The 19,177-nt window shown below is 36.1% G+C and overlaps 1 protein-coding gene across 2 annotated transcripts; it reads left to right on the forward strand.

Moving 5' to 3' along the window:
- The first annotated feature begins 1,363 nt into the window (after positions 1-1,363).
- LOC122041295 lies at positions 1,364-18,405 on the forward strand. Of its 2 annotated transcripts, none has more exons than XM_042600933.1 (18): positions 1,364-1,573; positions 3,792-4,194; positions 4,605-4,696; positions 5,731-5,895; positions 6,002-6,395; positions 6,935-7,053; positions 7,177-7,249; positions 7,332-7,546; positions 7,674-7,718; positions 7,815-7,899; positions 8,834-9,025; positions 10,210-10,301; positions 10,444-10,525; positions 15,724-15,852; positions 16,317-16,442; positions 17,140-17,310; positions 17,778-17,837; positions 17,922-18,405. In XM_042600933.1, the coding sequence occupies exons 1-18, from the start codon at positions 1,500-1,502 to the stop codon at positions 18,054-18,056; spliced, it is 2,652 nt and encodes an 883-aa protein (XP_042456867.1). In that variant the 5' UTR covers positions 1,364-1,499; the 3' UTR covers positions 18,057-18,405. The 2 variants fall into 2 exon arrangements, with proteins under 2 accessions (XP_042456867.1, XP_042456868.1); XM_042600934.1 differs by having other exon boundaries at positions 3,795-4,194.
- Positions 18,406-19,177: the final 772 nt, after the last annotated feature.

Raw genomic sequence — 19,177 nt, forward strand, 5'->3', positions numbered from 1 at the left:
TGCCTAGGAGAAATGAGGGGACTGAGTCTTGGAGGCCCGACCAACTATGAAACCGACCGGGAGTAGACTGAGACGGTGCCCAGAAAAAATAAGGGGACTGAGCCCTGGGAGCTTGACTAGCTAGGAGTTATATCGAGAGTTGTACTTATAAGGTAGAAAAATTGTCTCAGGAGAACTTCTCAGCCTTGATTGTTGCTTCCCTTATTAGACCAAGCTAGGGACTTCCTGATCTCACCTGCCACCTCTTCTTAATTTTTAACCATCACATCCCTTTAATTATTAACCTTCCAATATTATTAATATCCTTCATTACGCACCATATCAATAGATAAATTAAACAATCATATAACCTACTCCTAACTATAACAGTTTGTACAATTATATAGCAGCTAGTACTTGAAATTTAGAATTTAATAGTTAACTACGATGGTTTAAGAACTATCTGTAGCTTTTATAACTATGTAATAATTATTTAATAGTTTGTACAAAAGTATTAAAATGATTTTAAAAGACCTTAAGTAATTTTGACCTTGATAAAATTTATTTCTCGTATAATATTATTTATAAATAGTAATTTTAATTAAAATGAAATAATTTTTTTTTTATCTTTATAGCCGCTATCAAATAACTTACCGGACATTCTTCTGTTTTTTTAAAACTTTTTACGTAATTTAGAATGCCACCTTATTTTTTTTTTTACCAATACCTGATATATTTTTTTAATAATAAATTTTGTTGATAAAAATTTAATCAGCTGGAAATTTTTATCTTTCTAATTATAATATATATATATATAATTAATATATACATATGATATTTATTAAAATACTCATAAATAAACATACATATATTCTGATGCGTTCTAATTTTTTATTTTTTTTTAAAAAAGGGTCATTTATAGATGACCTACGAACAAAAATAATTTACCCATTCCTTTATTTTTCCCCAAAAAGGAGAATCTTATGTATAATTTGCTTGGCTCCTACGCCACGCCGCGCCGCGCCGCGCCATCCCAAAGCTCCTACTGGGCGCCGTACCCGATACGGTCGCCGATTGGGCACCACAAGTTCATCCGCTCTTTTTAATCCCTATCCCTCCTCAACCGGCGCCATCACAAGCACAATGATGCGTTCTAATTTTTTATTTTTTTTTAAAAAAGGGTCATTTATAGATGACCTACGAACAAAAATAATTTACCCATTCCTTTATTTTTCCCCAAAAAGGAGAATCTTATGTATAATTTGCTTGGCTCCTACGCCACGCCGCGCCGCGCCGCGCCATCCCAAAGCTCCTACTGGGCGCCGTACCCGATACGGTCGCCGATTGGGCACCACAAGTTCATCCGCTCTTTTTAATCCCTATCCCTCCTCAACCGGCGCCATCCAATTCGATCCGTCCTCGTCCGTCGCCTTCCCGAACCTTCTCGCTGCTTCCGCCTCCTCCGCGATAATCCTCCTCCTCCTCCTCCTCTCCGAGGCTTCTTGCTGCCGCCGAGGGCGATGTCAATGCCCGCTTCCCATCTCGCTGCCCGCACGTCCCGCAGCAGTCGCGCCGGAAACGCCGTAACCACCACGTGAGTGCTCGAAACCCTAAACTAAACGCCGTGCGATCTGCTAGTTTGTGACTGAGTTGTCATTCGACTATCAGAGAAGTAATATCAGGGCTTAGCCTTAATCGATATGTCGTCGTTCAGACTTGATCGACATTGCGTTATGTACCTTTAATGAAACTTTAGGAAGCAACATATATTTTTATTTATTTATTTGAGTTTGCTAGGTTGAATTTGATCTATTTGGGTTAGCTTACATCTCGTTTTGTTTTTTAGAGTCATAACATTTTTATGGAGTAGGGATACTAGGTGCTGTTCTTTATGAATTCCTGTTATATCAAAACTGATTATGATTCCAGCGCTCCAAAATTTGGGTTTTGGAAATATGTTTTTTTTTGTTTGTTTGTTTTTGGGCGGTCCTAACTCCTTAGTAATTGTGGTCCAAATAATTCAATAATATAATACTGGTTGCCAAATATTTCCATTTCTTATAGTTACAGGAAATGAAATTTCAGTTGTCCTTTTGACATCTAAATTCATTCATAAGAATTGGAGTAAGCATAATGCATGATAGAAAATAGCCATTTTTAATTTACATCCACCACAATAGGTCATTAATTAATCTAAGCAATCTAGCATCGATCACATGACTATCAAATTAACCAGTTTACTATGGTTCCTTGATAAAAGATTTCTTTTGTCCCATTGGGACGGTCTAGTGGCTAGTACATGAGGTGTTGTCACCATGAGGTCTGAGGTTTGAATCTCGACATAGCCGAGGTAAATGTCTCTCTCATGCGTTAGTCATTATTCCAGAGACTAGTACCCACCCGTGATTTACCTCCTCCATGTTGGTCCTGTCCCAGGTTGGCGAGGGCGCGGGGGGGCAAGCGTAGTCGTCTTTTGTCACCTTGATAAAAGATTTCTTTTCTTACTTTCTAATCTAAATAACCAACTGAAGTCATCCATGTAATATAAAATGCAATATTAAAATGCAAATTAATCAAGCTAAATTGGATTAAGGCTTATTTTTTTTTTAAAAAAATTGTCTGAAATATGTTTGATCAGACCAATTAATGTTGGGCCCGAATTTTGCTGCAAGAAATTTTAGCCTGCGTTTGTATTTCCATTATGCATTTGTGGGATTGTTTCAATATAACTGTACTTTATATCCACAATATCCACAATACACTGGGATTGCAAATGCGGTCCTCTGCCCACTGAATTTAAATTGGTTGTAGTGGAGGGGGAAAAAAGATAGAAGAGTTTGTGTGGACCTGTAAACTTTTCTGGACGTGAGGATAGATTAGCCAAAGGTACACAATACTACAATCACTTTTATCATCAATTGTTGGATCTTGGTTGGAGATAGATAATAATGGAATTGATTTATATGCCAGATTGGGATATCATAATTGTTCTTAATAAGTCTATTTTACATATGGTCTAAAGAAAGATCTATCCGTGCAAGATTTATCAGAATGATTGAAATTGATCAGAAAGCCAGAAATCCACAAATTAATCCAAGATAAAGAAAAACTTTCTAGCTGGAACAAGATAATACGGTACTTTCTGGGGGTCAGTGCAGATCATTCGAAAAAAATGAATCAGCCTGAAGCACTTAATATACGTAGATAACTTAAGTGAGTTTGAGGCCCAATTAAAGATAAGCAGTTCACAATTTTTTTTTTGTTAAATAGTGGGTCGTGGAAGTCTTTGGCTGTTCATTGGATGGAACCAGAGATGATTGCCCCATTTCATTACTTGTTAGTTTTTGTTAAACTCCTCGCTTACATGCTATGTTGCTTACCCACCTCCTAATCTCCTGAACTGTATTCTAACATCTATTTTTAATCAATTTCCCAAAGAAGCTCTTAGTTTTAGATCCTTTATAGTGTACATGTACTCTTTGTTCATCGTCTAATAATCTTTAACCTACTGTCCTGACACCAACTGTTGTTGTAAGGCGTCACACCAACTGTTGTTGTAAGGCGTCAAAGATAACTCTATATGCTTTGTTTACTTTACTATTTTTGGAAACAAAATCCTAACTGCCTACACGATTTATGTGCACGATTAACTTATATGGCCATGTAGATGATGTAAGTGAAAATTTATTGTTGCATCATTGCATGCAACCTTAATGTCATTTTGTTTTCATCTGAATATTCAATTTACTCACCTCAAATAATTTAACTGTATTTCATTAAAGTAGTCGTGCATCATCTTCTTCGTATGTCAGCAGCTCATCACATACCAAACCTTTCTGCCAAGGCATGGCTGAGGCACACAAGCAACAAAACCTGAATTTTGGGTGGCTAGAGCGAGGAAGGAAGTTTCTACCCATTTACCAAGCCAGACGAATAAAACACAATATTCTGCTTGCATCAACTGATGATAGCATAACCGTCAATGGGACCCCACATGCACCTTTTGGCACTGAAGTGGAGGAGATGAGGTTGAAATTAGATGAATATTTCCAAGGTGATAGTATAGGAAGTGGACTAGTCCAATCCATACATGATGCAGCAAGAGCAATCGAGCTGGCTATTCAAAGACAAACCTCGTCATCAAGAAACTCTTGGTTCTCAAAGGCCTGGCTTGGAGTAGACAAAAATGCATGGATTAAGCGATTGTCTTATCAGGTAATACGGCAATATCTTTCAGCAACTGCCTCATCACATGTTCCTTTGAAGTTCCTAATGCACAGATTATTTAATAGTGAACCACACATCATGTCACCCATGCTGGGTATGGGCTTTTTTGTGGGTCATGGTTTTGTTTGCTTAATGTTAAATGTTTTTGTATAGGATATTTTAAGACCGTTTTCACTTGAATATTTAGTGATACATAACCTTGCATATAGCTCAGTGGAAGGATAATAGCTTGATGATGCAGGTAATGAGTATCATATGGCAGTGATCTGTAACTGTATTTAGGTCTCTATTCTAAGGGTCCAGGGCAAAATGACTGATGCTGAATGTCTGATCCTGTTTATCATATTATTTACTTGCACTATATACTCTGGAATACAATTTCACACTATTAATTCCAGGCTGCTGTATATTCCTTACTGCAAGCAGTTCTTGAGATTTCATCACGGGGAGACGGAAGAGACAGAGATGTTCATATCTCTGTGCAGAGGAGGTAGCTTATTTTATCTCTGGCTTTTATCTATCTTTGTGCCAGCCATCCAACCTAATTATGTGCAACTTTTTCTCTAGATGTTCAATAAAGTATTCTTTATCCTATTTCTGTGTGGTTAGATGCTATTCTTCATTTGGTTATTTGGTTTGTAGATTATGCAACTCTTATCAGTATAAGCGTTGGCTGAATCTTTTTAATCCTACATTTGCTTTCTGTAGCTATAGAGCTCTTATTATGTAAATGTTATGTTACTTGATGCTTACTTTTTGTCATCATTTTTTTAATTTCCTCTTAATTTTAGATGGTCATGTTCCTAAAATGGGTGCATGTTTGACACTTGTACACTAACAAGATGGCATCATGTCAAAGTTATGTTTCGATTCTGTTTAAAAAAATATCAGTCTGCATAAGTAGAAGGATTGCTGGAGGTACTCACTCACTGCATGCTATAAATCATAACAAGAATACATCTCCCTCAATTTCACTATGCCATTTATTTGTTATACAATTTTTAAGGTCCATTACTCCTGAAGTACCTTACAACTAGCCACTGCAGATATATTCCCAGTGTGCCATTCTTGATTTTGTTATTAATGCTAGTTTAATTGTTTGCTATATATTCTTGAACAGTCTAACACACTTGGTTTTAGCCATTTCAATAAACTGTGGTTCGCCTCATCGGCTCATCCATTTGGCGCCTCTGTAAACATCAGTTTTAACAGTTTGAAATCTTTAATATGTGACATTTTTTTGAAAAAATGGTTATCTTACATTTCAGAGCTAAGATAGCAACTTGTCAAGATTGTCTTTGTTTCATGCAGACTGTGTTCCTTCAGGTTTTCTCTAATATTCATATGAGGTTGTAAAGCTGGTAAATTTAATGTTTGACTTTTGATGCAGAGGGCATGTTATTATTAAGTTTTCTTCTTCTTATTTGAATTCTCTTCTTTAATCAATTTTTTTTACCTTTTAGTTGTTCATTGTCTTTCATCAGTCTAACTGTTTTAGTTCATCACAAATTTGCTTACGTACAGTTTACTACGACTATGTGCTCCCTTGGAGAGCACAATTCAAGAGGAATTGTCTATCAAAAACCCTATAATGTATGAATGGTTTATGAATGACCATCACCCAGTTATTGTGGCGACACTTGTGAATTTGTTTGAAAGTGATGTTCTCTTTAGTTCGGCGACGAAGTTGTAAGTCAATATCTTCGTTTCAAATGAATGCCTAGTTTTGTGCTTTCTGTATGATATTGGATATGGGGGTCTGTGAGGATCAATACATTTATTTTAATTTTGACAGATATTCAGAAAATGAGTCATCTGATTCTGCCACGGCAAGTGACCTGTCACTCCTTATGCTTGCCTTAAGTTGCCTTGCAGCTGTCAGAAAGCTTGGATCTGCAAAAGTATCCTGTTCACAGTTCTCATCTATGTTGCCAGACATTACTGGTAGATTCATGGATTTGCTTCTGGATTTTCTACCAATAAAAAGAGCATACAAATCTATGAAGGAGATTGACCTACGCAGAGAATTCCTATTCCATTTTGGTCCTAGAGTTGCTATTGGTGAATTTGATAATGAACACAGAGCTGAAGAGATGGCCTTTTGGATTGATCTTGTGCAAACACAACTGCAACAAGCTATTGATAGGGAAAAGATATGGTCTAGACTAACAACATGTGAGAGCATTGAGGTCTGAAGCTTCAGACTCTTACTGTCAGATATTTTATCTATCTATTTGTGGTCACTCTGTTTTTGTAGTCTTATAATTTGATGATACGCTACTTCATTGTATTATCAGTTTGCTTGAATTTTAAAATAGAAATATGAAAGAACAGCCTGTCAGAAAAGTATTTGCCTATGTGCTATTGGTAATGCAAGTATGCAACTGAGAATTTCTTGCCCTAAAAGATTGCAAACTGAGATATTTAGTCCTGTGACATTTCTAGCTCTCACACAAACCTTGCTTATACTGCCTCACAATCATTTTCTATATGTCACATGTTTTTTTATGCCACAAACTAGAATGTGGTATTTATTGCCTTATTCCACATTTCTCATGTTCCATTCATCTTGTATGTCTGGATGCTGCTTCTTTTCTTCATTAGGTTATGACAATCCCAAACTTAATCAGTGCTAAGACAATTGCTTCTTTATGATTGGATCCTAATTTTCTTGCCGTTGTTTTTTGCTTCACTGTTTCACGTCAATTAAATTCAAAGTTTTCTACAGGTATTGGAAAAGGATTTGGCTATATTTGGTTTTTTTATTGCTTTGGGAAGAAGTACACAATCATTTTTATCTTCAAATGGTGTAGAGGTGTCAGAGGAACAAATAGAAAGTATCATAAGGTCTGGATTAATCTTGTCACCTTGTTGATATTTGAATTTCGATTTAATTTGTATTGCAGTTTAAATCTGTCATCTGGTTTGTAATATTTCAGTATGGTTGATTAAGTTGTTTTCCTCTGCTAGGTATCTTATAGGTGGGAGTGTATTGTATTATCCACAGCTTTCATCAATTAGTTCTTATCAGCTTTACGTGGAGGTTAGATCTAACAACATAGTTGAATCCCTTTTTGATATCACATTGGTTTTGACTCTTTTGACTGTGTTATTTTATTCTGTAGGTAGTTTGTGAAGAGCTGGACTGGTTACCCTTTTATCATGGTACCATATCGAATGTAACTAGTGATAATAAAGATAATCAGGAAGATGATTCTAAAACAGAATCTATTTCACAAGTTTTAAAAGTCTGCTCTTACTGGGTAACAAGTTTTATAAAGTACAGTAAGTGGCTTGAGAACCCATCACACATAAAGGCAGCTCGATTCCTTTCTGGAGGGTATGGACAAAAATATTCAGAAGTCATCTTACAAGTTTAATTTACTAGTGAAATTTCTTATGGATATTATTCTTGTTTTCCTTCCATGTGTATTTGCTGTTATTTATTTTTTATTTACATGTTACAGACATGGTATGCTCAAAGAATGCATGATACAACTTGGTATATTAATGTAAGTTCGTAATGTTGTTTTCTGTATGGATGTTTTAACTGTAATTTCTGTTTGTATCCTTCATTTATGCTACTAAACATTTGAAATGGCTTTCAGGAATTCAAGAGAGGATGTTAGAGAAGTTCAACATGGACTTGAAACAAAGATATCGGATCAGTTAGAGTTAGAGTCTTTTGATGAGGTATCAATCATAACATAATATCTTTATTATCAATATTTGTGCCCCATGCCATCTTCAGATCAACTAAAAATAAATGATTTTTTCTCACTTTGGTAGTGTAATGTAAAACCTGCACTTGTTGATAAATAAGTTGTCAGTGTTGTAATGGAATTACCAATGCTTCATTTTACAGTGTGAGTAGTTTATACCACAATGTCATTTCTTGGAAAATAGAAAGCTAAGAATTGTTGAATGTATCTTGTTGGTTAATAATGAAAAAGTTGATATTGTACGTTTAAATTAGACAACATACTCACTGGATGGTTTCTATCCACTTATAATGAATTTTAGTTCCCATTGGATGCCTTGATTAAAATATTTTAACATGGAATTTTGTTGCTAGATGTAGGAATAGATTTTTAACTGGTCCTGCTCAGCTGACCAAACAGGAGCTAGTGTACTTTCAGTCCAATTCAGTAAAAAAACTAGTTCGCAAATGGAAATTGTGGCTCTGTGCCAGGTACCCGGCTCAGTTCACTTGACTCCCATGATATACAAAGTTTTAGGGTGTCAATGTTAGTGTATCCATGCAAGGAAATAGGTGGTCTTGATGATTTTATTGTCTGCAGTGATGCACAGCAAAAAGTCCTCTTGCCATCTGAAGTTTTTGTTAACTGTTAAACAGTGCAACATGATTCCAATTTGAATTCATTTCATAAGAGTTTTATATCGTGATTCTATTTTCACCTGTTAATTATTTCTGTTGCTTTGATTTCAAAGCTCTCAGCTAATCCATTTGCCTTGGTGTTGGCTGTGTAGTGATGTAATCAGCAGTCTTTTAACTTTGAGTTCTTGATGAAGATTCATTAATGACTATGGTGTTGGCTGTGTAATGATGTAATCAACATATTCTTTTAACTTTGAGTTATTGATGAAGATTCATTAATGAATGCAGACACTTGAAAATGTTGAAGAAACCCTAAAAAGATTAGAAGATTTACTCCAAGAACTACACCTGTCCAAATTGAGTCGTGGAAAAGAACATTTGAGAGCTGCTTGTTCTGACCTCGAGAGAATACGGAAACTTAAGAAAGAGGCAGAATTTCTTGAGGCGTCATTTAGAGCAAAGGCTGCGTCATTAGAACAGGTAAAATTTTGGAAGTTAACTCTCACGCAGTAGGTTTTATAATTTTAAACATGGAAGTCTAGATTGTTGCTGATATATATATACAATGATTCCAGGTTTTATTTGGGTCCTACTTTTTAGAAACCAAAATGTTATTGCAATTGAAGCTCCATTTTAGGGCAAGAAGCCCTAAACTGCCTTGATTTTCAGAAAAGCTGAGTCAGGGCTTCTTTTTGAAAAAATCTTTATTAAAGCCCAGTGGAAAACAATATTCCTATTTTACCACTCAAAAAGCATGATTGTATGAGAGTATATCTGGAATTGTATATTTTCATGGGGCCTTAACAGTGTTTTTTTTTTAAATATAAGAGGCCTTATTAGGGTGCACTTTTAGAGAATAGGGCCCTTTTAGGACTTTTTCCTTTGTTAAATACATAATAGTTTGGAATTCCTGCTGGTTTCTATGAACTATTTCATTATTCAAGTTGTAATAAGAGTAATTTTTTCCTTCATGGCACTTGAATGACTCTGGTTAAATTTAATAAACTCATTGATCACAGCAGCAATGCATCACCAAGTATATCTAAACCAGTCTCTGTATTTTACTTTCTCTTTCAAGGTTTGTGAAGTATAAGTTCCATCCGTGGTCATTGTTCAAGTTTTTGGCTAGCAAGTTGTTGTTAGTACTAAGTTCCAAATTTTGAAAATTACTAGTGATATAGTGTCACATAAAGCTCAATGGTTGGATAAAATTTATGTATAGCCAACCCCTAATAGTTAGGACAATCATGGCTTGATGATTATGATGTTATTATTTATGTAAGATTGAAACAAATAGCTTATGGTTTTGCCTAATCACCAAGCTTCTTCCTTCAACTTAATTTATGTTTCTATGTAACAAGTTGGGTATGGTGGGTATGTTCCAGCTTAAGGAGTGTTAGGTAAAATATAAATGTTAACTTAATCATTTCATTGCCTAGTATGATGACCTAGTTTTATTTAAATTATTTAATATAGAGCTTCTAAATGCACATGCTGTATTCCTTTTTATACAACAATAATAAAATATCTAAGTTCTAAATATTGTGTAAATCTTTCTTCTCTTCATCAACACTGATTATGAGATTGAATTTTTATGTCAACTGGAAAATTTTCTTTTATAAACTTCATTGCTGAAAAATATTGTACTCTCTGATTACTTCCAGAGTGATGATTGCTCACTGGCTTCTACCAGTAGATTGGGAAGGATATCAGACAATTCTAGTGAAAACACAATCATTCGGAAACCTGATGATGTGTGAGTTGCTTGTATCTAGACTTTGATTATTTGTAAATTTTGACTTTATCAAATACATGGTATTCAACTTGTTGCAAATTATTGCTTTTTTCTTGCATTTTCATACTAACATTGTTGTACCTTTTCATATCATTTTGGTTAGGAAACCTCATGGTTTTTGGAGAATCTTGATTCCAATTTCAAACAAACGAAACAAGCAAGAACTAGTAGAAGCTGATCTGAGCGTATGTGAAAACTCAGATATTTGTGCTCCCTTTATTTGCTAATATTCCCTTTTACTTCTATATGCATTTCATGTGTGCACAGCATAACTCACAAGCAAAGTTACTTCTTTCATACAACTCTACAAGTGTTAGTTTTGCTTTTGTTGCATTGAATTTAATCCATGTTTTCAAATTTTGTACTATACCGAGCGGCATTATTGAAATGTAATGTTTTGATTTAAGACTATAGTTGTTTTATCTTCTTTTTCTTTTTCTCCATTATTCATTCACTTTAGTTTGCCACTGGCACCATACATCAAAATGTTTGCGTGATATTGAAATAGTTTCGTTCTAATCAAGACCGAGACTCCAACACGGCTCAAAATTTTGAACCTTGATTTAATCTATTATCATGGTTGTCTTACCATGACAGCCCCATTTTGGTTTTTTTTTGTATGGGCAAGACCATGTACTACCAAGTTGATTTTATCTCGTTCAGACTGTGATAACTAGTCAGAACCTAGTTCGGTTGTCATTCGTGTGTCTTTTGACATTTATTTATATTTTGTGAACTGTAGTTGAAGGGGTAAAAGGCCGCAAATCATGCAAATATATATATATATATAAAGGTTTGTCCAGTAACTAATTTGTATTTGTGAAAATAAATAAAAAGATGCAATCTAGAATTAGACAAATGAGAGGGGGGTTTGAAGGGAGAGTTGAATAGAAGGATATGGTTGGATTACAAAAGCTTCTAAAAGCATATTTTAGGTGGTCTGATGTAAAAAATAATCTTGGAAAAAAATAGGTTTATCATATTTTGAAAACTAAATTGTTTTGATCTATGCTTACATCTACCACATCAAATCTTAATGTAATTGTTAGAATATTGTAACATAATAACTAGGTCCTAGTCTTTCTCACTTAGAGTTTTTGTCTTGTGAGTCGTGTCAATTAGGTAAGCATGTTTGTAGTTCTTTTTCTCCTCGCACAGTGAGTCGGGCTACGACCCCCCTTTGCTTTGGTTTATTCTGATGTTTGGGGTCTGAGTCGTGTTTCTTCTACGGGATCACGATTTTTTGTTACTTTTATAGACGATTTTTCTCGTTATACATGGTTATATTTGATGAAGGAACGTTCAGAATTGTTTTCTATTTTTCAATCTTTTTTTCATGAAATCAAAACTCAGTTTGGTATTTCTCTTCGAACTTTGCAAAGTGATAATGCACGCGAGTATCTTTCTACTCAATTTCGTTCCTTCTTGGCATCTCATGGTGTACTGCATCGCACGTCTTGCCCTCATATCCCTCAACAGAATGAGGTTGCAGAACGCAAGAATCGTCATCTCCTTGAGACCACTCTGACTCTTCTTCTCTATTCTCATGTTCCTCATCAATTTTGGGGTGATGCCGTACTTACTGCGTGTTATCTCATCAATCGCATGTCTTCCTCCACTCTCCAGGGTAAAATATCTTATCATATCCTCTACCCTTCATCATCCTCTTCATCCTTTACCACCTCGAGTCTTTGGTTCTATATGTTTTGCTCATGATCTTGATCCTAGCATTGATAAACTCTCTCCCCGGTCTCATAAATGTGTTTTCCTTGGTACCCACGGTCTCAGAAAAGATACAAGTGTTATTCCCCTACTCTTCGTCGCTACTTTATCTCTGTTGATGTCACATGCTTTTATTTGGTTTCATTTTTTGGGCCTCCTGCTTCCCAGTCTGAGGTATCTCCCTCTCCACCTGCACCAGTGACTATCCTTTGTCCTTCGGAGGCGTCTCTATCGTCCCCAGCCTCGTCTCCTCCTTTGCAGGTTTATCAGCGTCGTCGTTGTCCTGCTTTGCCGCCGACCGACACTGACACTGCTATGGACACATCTTTAGAGCCAAGTCCTTCGCCGTTTCCTCCGGTCCCATCTCTTGACTCTGATATTCCTATTGCACTTCGAAAGGGTATGCATTCCACTCGTAATCCTTCTCCTCGCTATGCTTCTTTGAGTTATCATCGTCTTTCTTCTTCCTATTATTCTTGTCTTTCTTCCTTGTCGTCTTTTTCTTTTCCTAAGACTACAGGTGATGCATTTGCTCATCCAGGATGGAAATAGGCTATGCTTGATGAAATTTGTGCTTTATAGAGTAGTGAGACTTGGGACTTAGTTCCTCTATCACCTGGGAAGTCAGTTGTTGGTTGTCGATGAATGCATACGGTGAAGGTTGGTCCGGACGATATGGTTGATAGACTTAAGGTGCGTTTCGTCGCTAAAGGCTGTACTCGGATTTTCGGATTGCATTATGGGGATACTTTTTCTCCTGTTGCCAAGATGTCTTCTGTACGCCTATTCCTGTCAATTGCTGCGATTCACCATTGGCCTCTTTATCAGTTGGACATCAAAAATGCATTCTTACATGGTGATATGCTCGAGGAAATCTACATGGAATAATCTCTGTGTTTTGTTGCTCAGGGGGAGTCTTCTGGTCTTGTATGTTGCCTGTGGAAATCTTTATATGACAATCTTTATATGGCCTCAAGCAATCACCCAGAGCATGGTTCGGTAGATTTAGTACTATAATTCAACAGTTTGGCATGACTTGGAGCGAGGCTGACCATTCTATCTTTTATCGTCACTCATTTACTGGTTTCATTTACATAGTGGTTTATGTTGATGATATTGTCATCACAGGTAGTGATCATCTTAGGATTTTACAGGTAAAACAACATCTTTTTAAATATTTCCAGACAAAGGACCTCAGCAAACTTAAATATTTCTTGGGGATAGAAGTAGCACAATCTAAATAGGGGATTGTCATATTCCAAAGAAAGTATGCAATGGATATTCTGGAAGAAACAAGAATGTTAAACTCAAAGACAGTCGACAACCTTATGGATCCTAATGTCAAGCTCCTGCCTAATCAAGGGGAGCCTCTTCCGGATCCTGAACGGTACAGGTGATTAGTAGGGAAACTAAGCTACCTTATATTCATCCGTATATCTCATTTGCGGTAAGTATAATAAATCAGTTTCTCAACTCTATGCAAAGAACATTGGGATGCTGTGACTCGCATTATTCGATATATCAGAGACACACCAGGAAAGGGTCTTTTGTATGCAAACAAAGGACATACTCGAGTCATAGGGTACTCTGATGCAGCTTGGGCAGGATCTCTCAGTGATAGAAGGTCCACTTTTGGGTTTTGTATATTTGTCAGAGGTAATCTTGTTTCTTGAAAAAGCAAAAAGCAGAATGTTGTGGCAAGATCTAGTGCATAGGTAGAGTATCGGGCTATGGCCATAACTAGTCAAGAGCTTATATGGCTAAAACGGTTGCTTCAAGAACTCAAGTTTAGGGAGGTTACACAAATGTCACTTATATGTGACAACCAGGCTGCTATGCATATTACCTCGAATCCAATTTTTCATGAGAGGACAAAGCATATTGAAGTTGACTATCACTTTGTTAGAGAGAAAGTCATATCAGGGGAAATATCTGCTAGTTTTGTTAACTCACATGATCAACTAGCAGATATATTCACTAAGTCACTGAAAAGTTTTTGAATTGACTACATATGTAATAAACTGGGTACATATAATCTATATTCTTCAGCTTGAGGAAGAGTGTTAGAATATTATAATATAATAATTAGGAGTATTATTGTAATTATGTTGTATATCTTTCTCTATACAAGTCAATTGGTGCTTAACACACGATTTTCTCTTAATAGTAATCATCAACTCATCCTTGAATTCTTCACAATTATCACACTCCTCAGTCTTCGCTTTCATTGTTCGAATCAAGTTCTAATTCGTAAGTTTTATGTTGCCAAGCACAAGTAGTCAAATAGGTTCTCTTTGATTGAATTAGCTCATTAGTGTTGAAGATTTTTCAACTGTCTGATGTCAAGCTTGACCTAGATTTAACATCTTTTCTTCTTATTTATTGTACTGCTTTCTTGTGTTTTACGAGATTAGATCCATCTTGATTCATGGGGGATAAAGATAGTGCCAATTAAGAATTTGTTTTTCCTTTTTTTCCTTATCCACACCAAGCAATTCTAAGTTAGCTGATGTATTATCATCAATTCCCTTGTCACTGGAATTCTCTAATTTTATGAGGTTAAATATTGTACCTCGAACCCTTCTTAAGTCTACATGTTACTTTCACAATGAAAGGTCGATTATGGTTTGTTCCTTTGAGCAAATCCTACAACAGAGATCAGAGGTTTTGTTAATAATATGCGGTTAGGTGGACTTAATAGCTTGCAGATATCTCATGATTTATTTAAATTCCCATGCATAGTGTTTCTGGCCTGACAGTTTTATGGCCCATTTACTTAGGCTGATAAGTGAACTAATGGATGATAGAGTGGATGAATCGCCTAAAATCTTTGGCCTATCCTATTGTTTACTTGAACGTTGACAGCTTGGCTAGAATTTATGGGAAAATGGATGGATCCATAATGGCTCCCGTCTCTCTTTTTTGATGCCCCAAATCAGAATCGAATGAACTGTGGCAGGATCTATGTTTTATTTTATTTTGGTTTTTATCTATTCTTTGATCCATTTATCTATAGTTAACAGCACAAAGGAAAAAATAATCTCATCCATTCAGCCCATCATCAATCCATCCAACTTAATCAATCCTCTCATTTGTTCTTATTCATAGTTTTGCTTATTCTTGTTTGTTATTTAAATTATGTAATTGCTCCTTTAAGAAATTGTTCAATTAAATTTGTCTAGGAATTCATTTTTTAAAATTTCTTTATGTGAACGAATATTCTATGAGTAACTCATTGAGCACTCTCATAATCCAGTCATCAATAATAACTTTATCATGTGGAAGATATTGTATTAGGCTTTCTCTAAACAGCAGGCAAGACAGGTCACGGGAATTTTTATTCACTTTCCCTCTGTTATAGCTCATATGTCTATCAGATTTTAGTTAATTTTCCTTGATTTGCCTTTTTAAGGGATCCTGTCATTATGTGTGAATCAAGTATTGTATAGATGCTGTCTTGTATTAATACTATTGTAGTCCACAGCTAATAGTTTGGTGGGTAATATTATCCAACTTATCTCATTGGGGAGCCAAAATGTGTCCATTTCTTGCATATCTATAGCTTGGTTACTTAATATGTAGTGTATATTCTGCTAATGCAAACATGAGAAATAGTTTCCTTTTGCTCTATGCATTACTTACAGAAGTAAATCTTCTGCAGGTCTCCAGTGTCAACATAGATAACCTAGACGAGGAGTCAAATGAGATACGTCGCTTCAAACTGCTAAGGGATGAATTAATTGAGCTTGAGAGGAGGGTTCAAAGAAGTACAGATGAAACGAAGAATGAGGTAACTGACTAGTATATCCAAATATTTTTGATAGAATCCTCTCATTTAGTAGAATTGCATATCACAGTGTAGTTAGGTGTGATATTAGCCGCATTTGTGGTGAAGCTATTCTGACATGGATGTGCCGTACGTATAGATATGGAGTATTATGAATATGTTATAGATTTTGTAATGGACATATAGAAAATGTTTATCACATATTAGGTAGCTTGCCACTAATTGCAACACGGCAATTTCATGATTTCCATTGGGGTGTTGGAAAATAAAGAATTGTTCTTCTCTGACAAGAATTGGCAATCTTGTGAAAATTTAAATACGGATTCGGATTGTACGCTTTAGTTTTTTTTCTGACTTTCAAATGCCTTTTATTTTATGTTTCAAAATTGTCAAATAAACTTAAATACTTGTTTTTTTTTTTCAATCTTTCCCTTTGTTTCAGCTAACGACTCTATATACTTCTCTAGCAACCTGACATTACAGATAAAAAGGGCAAGCAGGCATCTCCAAACAAGCATCAGACATTAGTCCCTGCTCCAGAAAAGGAAAATATCGTTGCCAAATCACTGACAAAGATTAAAGAGACTACCACGGTATTTCCCCAAAACTTCTTTGATTGTACTTCAGCTTCTTTCATGAATATGAGTTGATGACCAGAGGAAAAATGTGGGTGTCTTAGCGAGTGCATGTGTGTAGACTACTTTATTTTAGCTAGTATAACAACCTATTTCTCTAGTAAGTTTACCTACGTTTAAATTGCCTCCAATTCATACCTTGTCCTATTTAACCTCGGACTTGCAATCAGTCACATAACACTATTGCTGCATTTAATACTACCCATGCAACACAGTCAAGTGCTCGTCGTTTTTGCTGGATGCTATCGTATCGGGATTTCTTAACTAGCATGTGAAATAGATTGCCTTTGAATTTCCCCTTGGATATTTTTATGGCCTGTCTTGTTCCTTTTATTGCCCATAATAACATTTATGGTGATGTTATATCGGGTGGTAGAAATATTCTTAGTTCGATTTGCCATTGTTTGATTTTAAAGTAGAGTTTTGTTCCTTACAATCGATAATAGTCACAAGCAATACAGTAGGAAATGCTCCGGATGAAATTTGTAGGCGATTGTTTTGATATAATGTTGCAAGTTTTTTTTTTTTTTTAAAAAAAAGGTCTTAGAAATTGTAAAACTCATCCAACAATAAATATTTTTATTATGTATTTGTCATTTAAATAACTAGAGTTGCGAAAGGATTACATTTGTGAATTCTTTCAACATTCTTGCAGGATGTCTGGCAAGGGACTCAGTTGTTAGCCATAGATGTGTCAGCAGCTGTGGCCTTGTTGAAAAGAGGGGCTAGCGGAGACGAACTCACCGAGAAAGAGAAAAAGGCTCTTCGAAGAACTTTAACTGACTTGGCATCTGTTATTCCAATTGGGTTTCTGATGCTACTTCCAGTAAGCTAAACCTCAAACTTTACATTTCCATCATATTCACTGTCTGTTTTCTTTTCTTTCACAAGTTTGAGATTCACCGGTCGCTGATGCCCATGCTGCCACAAACATTCCAGCAATTTGCCTTTTTCCTGAAACAGTCTGTGCATTAATTAGGCTCCGTGAGGATTCTAATTTCCCATAAACATCAGAATCTCCATATTGATTTCCCAGTGGTAGTATCGCATTGAAACTGAACATCGCAAGTCATGTTTGCATAAGCTGTCACTGATAGTGCTGTAGTCATCTAGATTAATCCGCTTCATTGGCGTCGTTCTCCCCTGCTAACGTTTCCTGCATTTGATCTACATTTCATGAATCTTTTGGTGATGGCACAAAACCTGTGTTTCAAGATCGTGCTGATAGATCTGCAGTTTTCAGTTTTGGTTAATTTTTACTGGCTCTCTGCTTACTGGTAATTTGTTGGTTAGGTTACTGCAGTCGGGCACGCTGCTATGCTGGCGTTCATCCAAAGATATGTACCTGCTCTGGTATGTGTATTTTGTTTATCTACTGAATGCAGTTCCCAGAATGTTTGGCTACTCAGGCACTGAAAAGATTGATCTGTTTGACAGATTCCATCCACATACGCACCAGAGAGGTTGGATCTCTTAAGGCAGCTTGAAAAGGTGAAACAAATGGAAATAGTCGAAACAAGCTGTGATAAGGATACGGAGACTGTCAGTTTGGGCAGTAGTGGATCTGAGTAGATAAACTAATCAAGATTAAGATTGCCTTAACATATTGCCGCAATTTTACACTTGAATGCTAAAGATTAAATTAGCGTCTACTTCCAACACCATGGAGGTTTACAAGATTGATTTTTAGAAGACCAGTGGCAGCTAATTTTGTAAAGCAAGGAGAGCCAAGCTAACCCGGGAAAAGCCTGATTTTCCAAAAGGAAAAACATGTATTTTGTTTGTAAATATGACTCATTGGCTTTGCATAATCTGTTGTTGATGCACAGTATTACAGTTACCCACACCAAGCCTCTGTTTAATTTGGTCACTTTATTATAATCATGGCAAAAACATTAGGTGGCTGACCGGTTTATCTGTTCAGGAACCGAACAAGCTTTTGTTTTTATTGTAGATAAATCCTCACCCCAAAGATCGGTACACTCGATCTTCAAAATCATATGCAAATCTGCTCCAAACATAACTGAGCATATCGACTTTCTTCAGATGCAGGTTGAGTTGCAAGCCGTCCCCAGGCCAGCACTTGCATGGCCAACTATCTCACAAGCAGTGGGAAATGCCCGGGCACTCATCAAGCTGATCTAACACAATGACTGGCCTTGAATCAGCTGACCGGTTAACTGGTTCTCTTCCAAAGTCAAGCTCAAGCCTGATTTCAATCTCAAATACATTATCAAACTTAATAATATTTGATTCATGAACTTGCATGATCATTTCAAGGCTCATGAACATGTCTCTTTTGTGCACAAATTGGTATCATTAAATCCAAGCCTGCACCATGGCCTCGTGACGACTGATCCCCTCGTTAGTCACCTCATCATCGCCTCCTAATAGACCAACAGCCTGGAAACAACAGTCGAATCCCTAATCTCCAACTCAAATCCCCAGTAGTCCGGCGTCAACAATCCTTGATCTTCGTAATCCAAGCTAGTTTTTTACTTTCTTCATATTCCCCTTCCTTTTTCTACTTTTTGAGGTTTACAACGCCTTTGTTTTTTTTGCATTGTTTGCTTCTAAAGTTCGAGTGTTCGACCTATTGTCATTTTTTTGATTGAGATCAATTCTTTTGTTAACATTTTTATATTTGATTCTAAACTGAAACCGTAAGTTCTATTGTGACGTCATTGGCATGG

Source organism: Zingiber officinale, chromosome 2A, assembly GCF_018446385.1.
Source record: "Zingiber officinale cultivar Zhangliang chromosome 2A, Zo_v1.1, whole genome shotgun sequence".
Taxonomy (NCBI): Eukaryota; Viridiplantae; Streptophyta; class Magnoliopsida; order Zingiberales; family Zingiberaceae; genus Zingiber; species Zingiber officinale.

What these genes read in the sequence shown, in the direction of transcription:
- LOC122041295 (XM_042600933.1), top strand. Translation starts at nt 1,500, where the DNA reads ATGTCAATGCCCGCTTCCCATCTCGCTGCCCGCACGTCCCGCAGCAGT. An exon ending in GGAAACGCCGTAACCACCAC is followed by an intron (nt 1,574 to 3,791) that starts GTGAGTGCTCGA and finishes TTCGTATGTCAG; the next exon opens with CAGCTCATCACATACCAAAC. An exon ending in CAGATGAAACGAAGAATGAG is followed by an intron (nt 15,853 to 16,316) that starts GTAACTGACTAG and finishes ATACTTCTCTAG; the next exon opens with CAACCTGACATTACAGATAA.